The 15,082-nt window shown below is 45.3% G+C and overlaps 1 protein-coding gene across 5 annotated transcripts in view; it reads right to left on the reverse strand.

Moving 5' to 3' along the window:
* Nucleotides 1-15,082, reverse strand: part of DNAH9 (dynein axonemal heavy chain 9) — a 321,088-nt gene that overhangs the window by 70,917 nt on the left and 235,089 nt on the right. For all 5 annotated transcript variants that reach the window (XM_059150223.1, XM_059150226.1, XM_059150225.1 and 2 more), the window contains 5 exons: nt 13,882-14,117; nt 9,556-9,678; nt 8,412-8,616; nt 7,264-7,428; nt 1,744-1,884 (listed from right to left, as the gene is read on the reverse strand). In XM_059150223.1, the coding sequence (XP_059006206.1) occupies nt 1,744-1,884; nt 7,264-7,428; nt 8,412-8,616; nt 9,556-9,678; nt 13,882-14,117 (870 nt within the window). The remainder of the gene's footprint in view (nt 1-1,743; nt 1,885-7,263; nt 7,429-8,411; nt 8,617-9,555; nt 9,679-13,881; nt 14,118-15,082) is intronic.

A 15,082-nucleotide genomic window follows, 5' to 3' on the forward strand; every position in this document is an offset into this window, starting at 1 on the left:
GCAATCAAGTAGGTTCCATCTTAACCATGTTATGAACTTCCAGGCTGGTTCACGACTGGCTCTCAAAGAGTTTTTGCTTGCGTAAAAGGAAATAGACACACTGGAACACATTCCTACTCAAAACAAGTTAGAGGGCTGGGATGTGCCACACTGGCCCGTTTCTGGTTTCTGTGCTCTGAGAACACCTCTCCTTTCTCTGCCTGGAATAGAAACTATAAATTTCAACCTCAGACCAAAGCCAAGACCAAGGAGACTCCCATGGTTGGTTTTTCTTCCAATCACACAAGGCTTCAGGGTGTACTATTGTTTCAGTGCCCCTGAAGACACTTCATTTTGTTATGATTGAGTATTTAAATCTTCTTTCAGTGATCAAGCTGGTCGGCAATTCTTAACAGCAGCACGGGGCCCCATGATGCCCTCCTGCCCCACGTAGCGCATCCAATGATGAAGCAAGCCTCTATGAGGATATTATTGCTTTAAGACAACTTATATCGTGTTTCAGAACACACATTTTCATGGGTTTCATCAGAAATCTTTTCAACGGCTCTTAGAACTAAGGAGTGATCTTGTAGTTATGAGGCTTATCATCTAACTTTCATACTGTCTTGAGATACTTTGTAATTCTTTTATCTGTTGCTTTGACCTGAATACAAGCCCAAGTACTAGATTTATTGTAAAAACAGAAAAGATTATATATTTATTAGTAATTTTTTAGAGGGGATGGGAGGGGCAGAGGGAGAGAGAGAGAATCTCAAGCAGGCTGCATGCCCAGAGCAGAGCCCCATGCAGGGCTCGATCTCACGACCCCGAGATCATGACCTGAGCTGAAATCAAAAGTTTGGACACTTAACTGACTGAGCCACCCAGGTGTCCCCAAACCATAAAACATTATAAACACATTTCATGTAATCTGCAGTTGAGGGAAGGGGTCCCAGAAATGGTTAAATGCCACCTGTAATTTAGTGAGCCCCAGGTACAGGAGACCTCCTGATTTCCCACCTGCTCACCTCCATCCCCACACCCTGGCCCCAAACTTGGTCAGAGTTTACCTTCACAGAATGAGCTGTGTGCTCTGAGTGTGGGTGTCTATCCTCTGTTACGTCAAACAAGGAGGTTGATCAGAAATGCTCCTACCCACAATGTCTCTCCACCTGTGGTCTTTTCCTGAATACCCTCCCAGAGGAAGATATACGTTCAGTGACTTGCTTAAAATTTACAGGGCTTTATTTTTTCATGAGTGAGTTAAGTTTAGTCAGCACTTACAATTTGCTGATGTCTTTGGTTCAGAAATATTTCAGCAACCATAAAGCAGTAGCTTTGAGGATATTAGAGTAATAAGACAAGTCATTTAAGGCTGGACTGCTATTATTGCCTCCTTTGGTCCTTAGTGGGTAGGGATGGCATGTACCTTTGATTGTCCCTCTATCCTATTTTAAGCTCTTTGGGGGCAGGGGTCACTTCTGATATTTCTCAGTCCTCCTACCGCAGCACCCCCTGTGTCATCTGTGCTCGCTGAGTGAGTCAGGCTGTGGCATCTCGCATTCCAGCCCAAGTACCTGTGAGTCCTGAATGCCCCAGTTAAAGAGATGAGGACTGTACGTGGGTCTAAAGACACTATAGCTGCCTTCCCGGACTTGACCTGGAAGACCTGCCCTAGCTAATGAAGCCTACAGACAAGCCCTCACGGAGAGTTGTGGGGGCTATATTACAATGATTATGCAAAGCAATGCAGGTGTAGGTCACCTTGAGAGAAAACTGGTACATCGGGTGGACCTTGCTGAGGTCGTTCATGACGAAGTAGAGCAGAGAGGCTCGGGCAGCTGCTGGCCGGTAGTGCTCTCGGGCCTCATTGATTTCCACTTCTGTCACCTTGGCCTCTTGGACCTGTTGGGGAGGGAAACAGTGGTGCGTTGTTCCAACCAACCCATCAGCCTGGCTTCTCTGTGTCAATACACATGGGTCTGGGTGCGGGGAGGCAAGAAGGGTCTGGGGCGGGGCGGGGTGTGGATAGCAGCTAGAAGGTTAGGAAGCTGCCACGTTATTTTATTTATTTATTTAGAGAGCGCATGCATGTGTTTGTGCATATGCATGGGGGGTGGGGCAGAGGGAGAGAGAATCCTAAGCATGCTCCACACCCAGTGCAGAGCCTGATGTGGGGCTCAATCTCACGACCCCAGGATCACGACCTGAGCCAAAATCAAGAGTCTTGCACTTAACTGGCTGAGCCACCCAAGTGCTCCATGCTGTGGTAATTTTTTTAAATAGTGCTTGAGTGAGATAAGAGGCAATATACTCTATCTTTCACGAGTGAGTGCAAGCTCTTCCTGCTGGGAAGTGTGGGCCATGCAAGCTTCTGAGCTTCATTTCCAATGAGAAAGATCTCACAGAAAAAAACATATATAACTTGAAAAGAAAGAAATAAACTTATGTGTGTATGTATGTATGTATATTTACATATACATTACTAGGAAATAAACCAGAATTCCAGGCAGTGAAAATCCAGTGAAAACAGCATAATGGGGCGCCTGGGTGGCTCAGTGGGTTGAGCCGCTGCCTTCGGCTCAGGTCATGATCTCAGGGTCCTGGGATCGAGTCCCGCATCGGGCTCTCTGCTCGGCGGGGAGCCTGCTTCCTCCTCTCTCTCTGCCTGCCTCTCTGTCTACTGTGATCTCTCTCTGTCAAATAAATAAATAAAATCTTTAAAAAAAAAAACAGCATAATGGAATTTTGTTTTAATTTTTATGAAAGAGTTAATATGTAAATTCACAAAGAGGATTCCTACCTTCCTTCCTTCCTCCTCTCCCTTTCCTTCCTTCCTTTTTTCTTTCTTTTTAACAGAAATGTAATGCCAGTGTAGTAACGTTCAGTGGCATATTGGCTTCAGGTTACAAGACAGTGATTCCACAACTCTATACGTCACCCATTCTCATGGTGAGAAGTGTACTCTTAATTCCCATCAACCATTTCACCCACCCCTCCACCTGCCTCCCCTCTGGTGACCATCAGTGTGTTCTCTAGAGTTAAGGGTCTATATTTTGGTCTCTTTTTCCTTTGTTCATTTGTTTCTTAAACTCCACATATGAGAAAGACCATATCATATTGGTCTTCATCTGACTCCTTCACTTAGCATTAAAGTCTCTAGATCCACCCATGTTGCCAAAGGATCTCTTTCAATGGAATAGTTTATTTTCAGAAAATTTCTTATCACAGAGAAAAATGAGAAAAGAGACCTTAGCATCAGAGAGGGATTCTGAAAGAACATGCCGCTAAATACACACCTCAGTATGACCTGCTTTATGCTCCAGAAGAATGAACCAATGATAATTCATGAGAGTCTTAAAGGAAAAAGTACAACAACAACAACAACAACAACAACAATGACCCCCTTTGAAGATGAGCATGCAGTAAACAGTTACAAACTTCAGAAAGAAATGTTGACCAAGGTGACAATTAGAAACCCTCACTCTGCCCTCTTCCCCCAAATCCCAGAAGGATTATCATTCCAAGAGCTGAAGATCACTGACTGGTCTATAGCTCACCATTAACTATTACTGCTTAAGAGCAGTAGAGATGGAAGAAAGCATAAAATCTGGACATTAGAAACAGGAAGACAGACTGCCTTAAAACAAAAAACAAAAAACCACACAACTCACTAGGATTTCTAAAAATAAGATTTCAGTTATTTAAATGAAATACCAGTGCACAGGTTAAAGAATGGAGTAGCATCAGAAAGAGAATATGCAAACTAGAAGACAGATTGGAGGAAACTGGAACAAAAGCAGCTCAGAGAGAAAAAAGATGAAAAATATATGAGGTAGTGAGAGTTGGCAGACAGAATGAGAAGATTCAAAATACACCTAAAAGAGGTAAGTAGAGAATAGAAAGAAGCAACACTTGGAGCTATAATAGCTGAAAATTTTCCAAAATTGAGATCAGAGCTCATCAAAGAAACAGTCAACATCAAAGAGAATTTACTATCTACAGGCCCTTGAAGAAATAATTATTTACTTCATTTAGAAGAAGATTGAATCCAAAAGGGAGAAATGAGGTCTGAGAATTTCTTATATAAATGCTTAATCTAAAAAACAAAGGTCATAAAAAAATGGCCACCTTGGGAATATTGGGAATATTACATGGAACTAAAATATAAAACAGTAACAGAAGATGGGAAAGGATGATCAAAGCATTCTGAAGTCCTTATATTGTTTTGGTTAGAGGCCAGATACATTATTAGACTTTGTTAAGTCAAAATATATATTGCTAAGTCACACATAAAATGAAATACAATTTTCATATATAAATGAAACAAGATTCATCAGTAAGATAAAACAAAGTAAATAACTTTAAAATCAGCAAAGGATAAAGAGGAGAATAAAGAAAAAGCAAGAAAGGAGAGAAAACTAAGTATGGTTGCTAGAAAACATAAATTAAGACAGTAGAAAGAAATTCACTCTATCAATACTGTTAATAAATGTAAATCAGTTAAATTCAGCAGTTGAAGACATAGATTCTTAGAAGGGGTTGGACTGAACAAGAATCATACAATTACTCAGAATGGCGTTCTTGAGATCCATTCATAGATCGATACGTTTCCAGCTCACCTGGGTTCTCAATGCTGCCCATGAACTGTGTTTCCGGAGCCACGTTTCATTCCTATTCCAGCAACTGCAAACCTTCACTCCGCTCCTGAAGCTACCTACCTCACCACCACTACTTTACTCTCAGCAGGTGAACATGACTCATGCTCTCCCCGGTTATACAGAGACCCAACAGAAGGAATCTCCTTCACTTCTGCCTCTCCTCTGATTCCTTTAAGTCTCCGTCTCCCTAGCTCAGTTGCCTACATAGATCTGTGGACTATGCATCTCATTTCTAGACTCACGTTTGTCCCCAGACCCTACCACATCGGAACTAGCTCTCCCTCTATTTATTTATTTATTTTAAAAAAGATTCTATTTATTTGAGAGAGAGAGAGAAAGAGAAAGATAGCATGAATGGGGGGAGGGGCAGAGGGAGAGGGAAAAGCAGACTCACCACTGGGCAGAAAGCCTGACATGAGGCTTGATCCCAGGACTCCGAGACCATAACCTGAGCTGAAGGCAGATACTTAACTGACGGAGCCACCCAGGTGCCCCTCTCCAACTTTCTAAGGACAAGCTCATCATCTGTGACCTAAATGATATTTCCCTTGACTTTCTTATGTCCTCCACTGTATTAATTGTTCCTTCTTTTTCCTGAAATTAACATTCTCTTCTTGACTCCTGCTTTTCCTCTGTAATCCATGCATCCTCCCACCTCTCCGAGGATCAGGCATGCTCAGTCTGTCCCACCTCAGGGGATCCATGTTCTTAAGTCACGGTCCTTTCTCTCTCTCCCATTTCAGTTTGACTTCGTTAAAGGGTTGTTTATACTCACCTTCCCTTTCTCAGCTCCCATTGGCTCTCATTCTAATGAAGTCTGGCTTCTGCTTTCACCAAAACCACTCTCCCCAAGATCACTGATGACTCCTTTTTGCAGAGTTCAGGGGCCACATTTCAGCCACATCCTATTTGAGTCCTCAGTACCATTCAATACCACTGGCACAACTTCTTTAGATGCTTTCTCTCATAATCCCTGTCGATCCTCCAACCTCTCTGCTCTACTCCAGTTCACATCTTCTATATTTCCCTTCAAACATATTCGTCTTCTTCAGTGCTCTATTCCCAGTCTCATCACCGCACACGTCTCCTGGGACTTAATCCACTCCTGGTTTCAATGACCAACTACTTGTTGAAGACTGTCAGCATTTTATCACTAGCCAAGATTAAATATCCAAAAACCCATAGCACAGAACTATGCAAATGGCCCAAGGTGCTTGGAACTCAACAGAACACAAACTAGAATGATAATTTCTTCTCATCCCCCAATTCATTTCTGCTCCCATCTTTCAGTTTTGGGCACCAATACCTAGCTAGGTGTTTATTCCTGGAATCTGAGACATTTCCTTGACTAAAACTTTTTTTTTTTTTTAAATTTTATTTATTTGACACAGAGAGAGAGAGAGAGAGAGAGAGCGAACACAGGGGTGTGGGCAGAGGAAGAAGGAGAAGCAGACTTCCTGCTGAGCAGGGAGCCCAAAGTGGGGCCTGATCCTAGGACCCTGGGATCATGACCTGAGCCGAAGGCAGACGCTTACGACTGAACCTGCAGGTGCCCCTGAAACTTTTATGCACATATAACCATATGTGAATTGGTTTATGTCCACCTTCCCATCCCTCCTGCCCAAGACAGTGGAACTTCTACATACTTATTGTACAAACCCTGCACCCTCATATCTGGAGGTACGGAGAACCCGCAGTAAAACCCGGTGGTCACACAGTGGCCATGGAGACGAAGTGAGGCTGGACCTCCCTGTTCTCAGTCCTCTCACTCCAACCTCAATTTTCTATTATCCCAGAGAGGGCATGAGCCAGACTACCTGCCCTCATTGTTACTTTTCATTTTTCCTACCCTGTCCCTACCTGGAACAGAGGTTTTGATATTTGGAGAAATCCCAAAACTCTGACAAGGAGTGTATTCCCTCAAAGGTGTACTGTTACCATTCTGAGCAGGGCTGTCATTGCTCCTCTGATTCAGGAGCAGGGCTGGGAACGTTCCTGAGCCTGTGTAAGCAGCAGCAGCCTGCCCACGAAGGGCGAGGGGCTCAGACACCCCCACGTCCTGTCTTCCAGTCCCCCATGGGGGAATAAAAGCCTTCCAAACCTTGTGACATGAAGGAAGGAAGTCCATGCAGCGTTGTCAACCGTTTTGGAGAGCTGAGCTTCCTGAGAATCCACCCGAGTTCCCTCATGGACACTGGACTTGAGAGATCTTTGTGGGTGGGTGGGTTTTCTTAGGGTGTGATCATGCCTGAACCAGCCAACGCTCGAAGCAGTGTGACTTCTTAGCTTTGGGGCCATCGCACAAGCTGCTGAGGATGAAGTCTGAGCTATTATCCCCTGCACGGAGGACGAGGCCGGGCACCGACTTAATGCTCATTAGGCGTCCCTGGGGCTGAGCTGCCAAATGCCATCTCCCAGAAGATGGGGACTCCCTAACATGGGGTGTGAGCTGGTCGACTCAGGAATCCTGCCTCCCCGGACTTTCTAGAAGGAATCTGGGAACCTAGAAAAGCCATCTGGGAATTCTGACTTTTTTCTTTTTTCTTTTTTTCCCCAAAACCCAGAACTCAGGGGCTGGGAAGAGGGTCTTGCCTCCCAACCTTGGCTGACATGGCAGTTTTACCTTCTTCTCAACTTCAGCAGCTGTCTGCTTGGTGGTCTCCAGGTTCTCCACTAAGGCTGTGTCCCCCAGGAAGTTCCCAGATGCTGAGGAGAGGCGAGAGAGCAGGTCATCTTCTAACGTCTTCAGGGTGATTTTGAACCCATTCTGCTGCTTCGTGAGATCTGACTGTAGACACGGAGCAAGGGGGAGTCAGGTGTGGAAGCCCAAAGGATCCTAAATAAATACATGCTATGGGGTCAAGTTCCTTCCTTCAGATGGATGAAGTGGGAAGCCAGATAGCATGAGGCCAGACAAGCAGATGAATGGGATCCCAAATGCGCCATTTATTAGTCATGTGACTTTGGGCTAAATTCACTGCTGCTTTTTCTTCTTCTTTCTTAAAAGATTTTATTTGACAAAGAGAGAAAGTACAATCAGGGGAAGGGCAGAGGGAGAGGGAGTAGCAGACTCCCTACTGAGCAGGGAGCCCAATGAGGGACTTGATCCCAGGACCCTAGGGTCACAAATGAGCCAAAGGCAGACACTTAACTGACTGAGCCACCCAGGCACCCCGACTTTCTGGTTTAAATTAGCTCGCTGACTCTTCAATAGAACAATGCATTATTTTCTTGAAAAGTCTTGTCACTACCTCAAATGACATTATTTTTGTTTATTTACGGTGATCTTCTGTGTTCCTCCACTAGACTGTAAGGTCCATGAGGGCGGGAACATAGTCCCCCCCCCCCCCCCCCCCGGTCCGTGGTATTTTGTCGTAGCAGCCTGAGTTCACTAAGACCCTCTCCTCCCACGGTGGTTACTTCTGGACTCATGTGGGGGCCCAAGCATGTTCCTAGCCCTGGGCCAGGCTCTGCTGTTGGTGACAAGAGTGTCTTCTGCTCTCCCTGATGTCTTCGGTCTCTCTGGTCCTTGCCTCGCTCTATTGTCTTTCCCAACTTGACATTCAGGCAGCTAAATGGTGCTGGGTATCCCCTTGCCGCCCTCCCCAAAGTCTAGCAAAGAACCGTGATGCTCAGCTCCAAGAAAAACAACCAACCTACCAGGCACATAAGAGAGAAAAGCGAGCAACCCCAACCCTCGCCCGGAATGGGCAGCAGGATGTGGGGGCCGAGCATTTTTGTCCTCCCTTCCTTGGTGGGTAGCCCGCGTACCTTCAGCTGCTCCAGGTCTGGCCTCTCCATGCTGACCACAGCGGCCAGCAGCTGGTCCTCCAGGCCGTCCCTGGTCACCGTGAAGTTGATGAGTGTGGCTTGAGCCTGCAGTTCAGGCTGGTAGTGAGGGTTGGCTAGCTTGGTGTGAAGGATGAGCCGGAACTTGGGATTGTATTCACACTCTTTGTCTCCGATTTTAATGAATCTGGAACACAAAAGGTCATGTTGGAGGTGGGGTGCCTTCCTGGGAGATTCGGTCAAGGACAGAATTCTAGATGTGTTTTTTTGACGAGATGGTAGCAAACAATATGGCCACATTCGGATTCCTCCCAAGCATGTCTAGATTGAGCCCTGAGATCCTTGCTTGCCCTAATGTGGGGCACGGGGGTCTGGGGGGTGCAGGTGGGGGGTGAGAGACTTTCTCATGCGGCCGCCATGTTTGATTTGGCGGCGTGCCTGACTCTCGGGAGGGTCATTCACACTGTGGTCCAAGTAGGCTGGTACATTATGAGACTTTCCCAGCAGATGGCACTAAAGCGTTTGCAGAAAGGGACACCAACAGTTCGCACAAAGGTGCTTTATAGGCTTGAAAGATAGGGCGCCCTCTTTTCACGGCTGGCCTGGGCAGTGGGTGAAGGTCTGGAGTGAAGAAACCCTCTGTGATAATTTTCTTTCTCTCTCTCTCTCTGTGCCTGCTGTCTTTCATCCTCTCTCGTCCTCTTCCTTCCGCCAGACACTTGCTAAGCCCTAATCCCTGGCCAGCCCCCCAACCAACAGGGGCTCATCAAAGGGCCAGAGCACCGAGTTCTCAGAACCCAGGAGTCTAGTTTGGATAAAATCCTCAGGCTCACCAGTCAGTCTGTGTGTTGAGCACTTCCTTTCTAAAGTTCCTCTGAAACCATGCACTGTTCCCACATAGGAGGAAGCCAAGGACTTGATTGAGGGGCGCAGAGTAACTCCAGGAAACTTTTTCCATAAGTCAAGGGCAGCTAAGGATTTCCCTCGCGGAAGTGAGAGGGGTGCGTGTTGCGAGGAGCACGTGACGTGACAGGAGTTCAGGAGGGGATGGTTGGGAAGAGCAGACCTGCTCACGGTTCTGGAAGCCGGCTCCCTAGGAAGGATCAGCGACAGAGCGGAGTCTTACCGTCCTTTCTTGATGACCTCTCTCCCAAGCAGGGGTCCCAGAACAGGATCAATGGACTCTTCTAGGTTTTCGATCAGCACCACGTCTCCGGCCTCCAGGGCACGCTCTAGGGTTTGGAGGTAGCTGGCGAGAGAGTCGGGCAGCGTGAGTCGGTGGTAAGGTACAGATGTGCAGAAAATGTAATACGACAACCACGGCCTCCGTGGCAGATGTGTGGGGCGCAGCTCCCTGGGCTGACTCCGGTGGCCCCGTTTTCCTCTACTTAAATGTATATTTCTGTGATCTTGTGCAGTTTCAGAGATAAGGAAACATGACAGAATATAAAAAGGATATGAAAATGAATGTGACCTTTTCATTGGTCATTCACATTTTGGTGTTGAAAGTGTGTTTTGATATATTTTCAAGTTGATTCCTTTTATTATACTTTATTTATAATTTAATTTATGTTTGCACTTGTAGTTATTTATTAGTGGATTCGTACAGCACATTTGTTTTATAATTTGGTTCTTGGGGATAAAATGTATCGGAAACATTTCCCCCGGTTGTTAAATACTCTTCTGTAACAATTTTCTATGACCGGATGTTAGGCTGGACTGATATATCTTAATTTTTTTTTAACAACTAATTGTCAAACCCAGGTTATTTAAAATTTTTTAACATTACACAGAGTTTAATAAACATGTTAAAAGGTTGATTTTTCTCTAAATAGACTGGTAAGTTTGATATAACTCCAGTTCAAATAACATACAACAACGAAACTACAGAGACTGACCATAAATCTTAAAGTTAGTAAAAGAATAAGGATGGCAAAAAAGAACTAAAAGGTCCTGAAAAAGAAGAGGAGGGACTCATAGTAGCTAATGCTGAAATATTTTATATACCTTGAAGCATAGGTATATGGTATCCTATGTATAAGATATATAGGAAGAATGTGAAAGGATTTCAGCTACCAAAAAGTTAGCAGAGTTCTTCTCTGAAGCATGAATCACAGGAGTTTTAAATTTCTTTTATTTTGTAACAACCCCTCCCCCCCGCTTTTTAACAATGCAACTTTTCCCCAATACATTATTATTATTTTTTTAAGATTTTATTTATTTGACAGAGAGAGATCACAAGTAGGCAGAGCAGCAGGCAGAGAGAGGGGGAAGCAGGCTCCCTGCTGAGCAGAGAGCCCGATGTGGGGACTCGATCCCAGGAGCCCGAGACATGACCTGAGCTGAAGGCAGAGGCTTAACCCACTGAGCCACCCAGGTGGCCCGATATATTACTTTTGTAATGAGCTTTATCACAATAAATGTTGCCAAATATAAACCTAGGTAATCAGAGACCAGTATAGTATTATATCAATGGAAAAGATTAAAGACTGCTTATAAAATACTTTAATGTAAACTGTCATCTCTAATCAATTGAGGAAAGGATGGAGAATTTAATAGATGGTACTGGGACAAGGGCTAACTATTCGAAAATGAAAATTAGGTCTGTATCTTCTATAGGAGCCTAAAATATATTTCAGGTGATTGGATTTTAATGTAAAAAAAAAAAAAACTTACAGAAAAACCTAAAAAATATAGGTGAATATTTATAATTTCTGGAGAAAGACTTTTCTAAGCACGATGTATGGAAGAAATGGATGACATGCCTGGCTTAAAATCCCCCAAACAAAAAAGCCCCCCAAACTGTCATAGATCAAATCCCACAAATAAAATCAGAAGGCAAATGACACCTGGAACAAATTTCCATTCATATGATGAATGGAGACTATACTTAGGAGTCTTAACACATACTGTGTGTATTAGAATATTTATATTCAGATAATACACAACAAATCCAGAAAACTATCCAACAGAAAAGTGGGCACATGGAAACACAGAATTAACAGACACATAGTTACTGTGGGCGTGCTGTGTGTCAGCACTGTCTTTGGTACTAGGGATCTAGAACAAGCAAAGAGGAAAGTGCACCTGTGTCTAAGGTACGGTTGTTAGCTAATTAGAAAGGAATCTTTTCTTTCTTCTTTCTTTCTTTCTCGAGAGAGAGAGAGTGAGAACATGAGTTGGGGTGGGGGGTTGTGCAGAGGGAGAAGGAGAGAATCATAAACAGTTTCCATGCTCAGCACTGAGCCTGATGTGGGGCTCGATCTCACGACCCTGAGATCATAACCTGAGCCTAAACCAAGAGTCAGGGGCTCAACCAACTAAGCCACCCAGGAACCCCTAGAAGAGAAAGCTTTGATCCAAGTGTGGGGAAAAGGCCAAGATGAGATTATCTGGCCCATGACACAGATATAAATATACCCTGACGTACCCTGGGATTCATTTTAAATCTTACCCTCTCTAGAAGAAGGGATTCATGTCAGTAGCCAATATTTGCTCTGTTTAATGATTTTTGTAACATTGAGTGTTTGAGTTAAACAATGCCAGCTGATCTGGACCTCTGGGCAGCCACATTGGGGGCATATGACCAAAGCAGCAAGACTCACCTTGGCAGCTGTATGTTAAGAGTAGATAAACCTTGGGTTTCTAACTGAGGACCACCTGCTTCAAACACTGCCTCCATCGGTTGTTACGAACATTCAATAAATTAATTTATAATGGCGATGAAATGTACATCACCCACAGCCTGCTGTCTTAGCGGCTTCCAACTGTACAGCTCAGGGACATCGAGCATATTCCCACTGTTGTCACCACCACCCATATCCAGAAGTTGTCCATCTTGCAAAACTGAGACTCTGTACCCCCTTAACTAATAACTCCCCATATCCTTCCTCTCAGCCCCCTGGGAACACCATTCTGCTTCCTGTCTTTGTGGATTTGACAGCTCCAGGAACCTCATGCAAGTAGAACCATATGGCACATGTCCTTTTGTGACTGGCTTATTTGACTCAGCAGAATGTCCTCAAGCTTCCATGTTAGAGTGGGTGTCAGAATTTCACTCCTGTTTCAGGCTGAATAACATTTCATTGTATGGGTACAACACATTTTGTTCATTCATTCTTCTGTCAATGGATCCTTGATTTGCTTCCACATTGTAAATATTGTGGATAATGCTGTTATGAACATCGCTTTTATTTTTTTTTAAATTATGTTCAGTTAGCTACTATATAGCGCATAACTAGTTTTTGATGTAGCGTGAACATTGCTTTTAAAATGGCATACTCTTGGGGTACTTGGGTGGCTCAGGTTTCCACTCAGGTCATGATCTCAGGATTGTGGGATTGAGTCTTGCTTCAGGCTCCCTGCTCCGTGAGGAGTCAGCTTGTCCCTTTCCCTCTGATCCTCCCCTCGCTCATGCTCTCTTAAAATAAATAAATAAAATCTTTAAAAAAATTAAAATGGTACTACCTCTGCAAACATTAATTTGCTTCTGGGAACCTCAGTTTCCCCAGATGTGAAACGGTGCCAGTAATGCTAACCTTATCAGCTGTGTGGATTAAGGAAAGCATTTGAGATGAGGTCCCTAATGTGAGGACTGGCACGAACCAACCATCTCACAAATGATCTTTGTCCCTCACCCTTTCCACCACTGCCCTGTCCTATCCCGCTCATGTGTCCTGATGGCACAGAACAGGAACTGAGAATTGAAAATGTAAAGCTAGGTTCTAATACAGGTACTGAAGCCATGAGGTGGGAGGTGCTGAGGCTTGGGGAAGGTGCTGGATAGACATGCTCAGTGTTGTTCATGGCCCTTTGGGTAGTAACACCCCCATCACGTATGTACGAAGCCACATGGCAGGTGCCAGAGCTCTGGAAGGTTCAGAACTGACTTGGTCGCTATGTATCCAACTGCTATGGTCCATCATTCCCGAGTAGAGACAATGTTTAGATTTTTTCTTTGGGGCTCTGGGCTGGAGGTGGGAACAATGGGCAGAGAAGTGGGTTCTAAGATGGGCTAAGACAGGTACTTTTGGCTAAACATGAAGGGAGACTTTGTAAAACCCAGAATTTTGCTTGCCCGTGGAATGTGATGCTTGGGGTGGACGTGTCCAAGGAGAGATGGGAGGGGGAGGACAGATGGTGGAGATAGGACTTCTGGTGGGTCAGGAGGCGCTCTTTCTCTTTCTCTCTCTCTCTCTCACACACACACATATACACATGCACACACACACACATGCATTCACACGATTTCTCATGGCAAAGAAAAGCAGAGACTTGGAACCCATGCATCTTTCATTGAGAGGTTTCCTAAAATGGGAAGAGAAACAAGAGAAACCTCATGGAAGGAGCAGGAAGGTAGAAACAACTGGGCCTTAAGATCCACTCAGGACACTTTTCTCGTCCCCTCCGCACAAATGACATGAAGGGAGAAGCGACGTGCTCAGCCACGTACCCCTTCTGGCCGATCTGGGTGACCCGGAGGTTCTCGCCGTATCTGTTCTTGATCCACTTCACGCCTTGTAGCTGTGGGTCGACTGCGAGCGGCCAGCGCTCACAGCTGAGAAGTATGGCGGCGTTCTCCGTGGACATGCGGTCTGCAGGAAGGCCCTGGTTCTGCCAGGCTGCCACGTCGGCGTCATCTGTCAGCACCCGCAGGGGATCCAGGGTGGGGTTGACGGGGATGGGGACCTGAGGAGGCGGAAGGGGTCACACGATCAGAGCAGAAGCAGGCTTCCTCAGCTGGGGCCGGGGGAGCTCCCAAAGTCGCCAAGACTCCTTGGAAAGCACAATTAAAATCCCCCCAAAGAGTGCTTTTCTGGCTGTGTGATGATTTCTGGGAGTGTTTTCTTCAAGTCCTGGGAGTTTTTTTTTTTTTTTTTTTTTTTTTTGTTGTTGTTGTTTTGTTTTTCTCTTGATGGAGGAAGAACAGTGGAGATCCGGCCTTCGTGAGCCTCTTCTTGGGTGTACTCATCTAAACCGAATTTCTAGCATGGGTTATATGTGTGTCATCCACAGGCTCCTCTCTGCCCTTGCGCTTGCTAATAGGGTCCCTTTTCCCCCAAGTTCTGATACTCAAGGCCTACCCCTGCCTGTGCCATGTCACCCTTCCCATCACGCACAGCACTCACCACGTGCTGACAGAGGCCCAGCTTGCAAAGAACCAGAAATTCTTCCCTTTCTCCCAGCCCAGAACACCCCCCCAATTCTGGGGTCGCCTGCATAACCTCTCCCTGCAGACTTGCTGGCTGGTGCATCCTGGGAAGCCCGCCAGCACACCTCCGGGCCTGAGGATGCCTCCCGGGGCCTGGTTCTCTCTGTGGCCCTCGTGTGTGCCCCAGACTCCTCCTTTACTTTTTTTTTTTGTTGGCCACTCTCAACTCATTTAATTCTTCTACAGGTAATATTTTCTACTGGGGACACACTTCACACCTACATTTTTTTTAAAAATTGGGGTAAAATTCATGTCACTTAAATGAACCGTTTTAGAGGGCCTGATTCTCCAGCATTTGGTCCATCGTGATGTTGTGTGTGATGGCCAGCTCTATCTGGTTCCAAAATGGTGTCTTCACTCCCAGAGGAACCCCATACCCTTTGGCAGTCACTCCTCCTTTCCCTCTACCCCAGGTCCCAGCTTCTACTAGTCTATTTTCTAT

Source organism: Mustela lutreola, chromosome 15 (genome assembly GCF_030435805.1).
Source record: "Mustela lutreola isolate mMusLut2 chromosome 15, mMusLut2.pri, whole genome shotgun sequence".
Classification (NCBI taxonomy): domain Eukaryota; kingdom Metazoa; phylum Chordata; class Mammalia; order Carnivora; family Mustelidae; genus Mustela; species Mustela lutreola.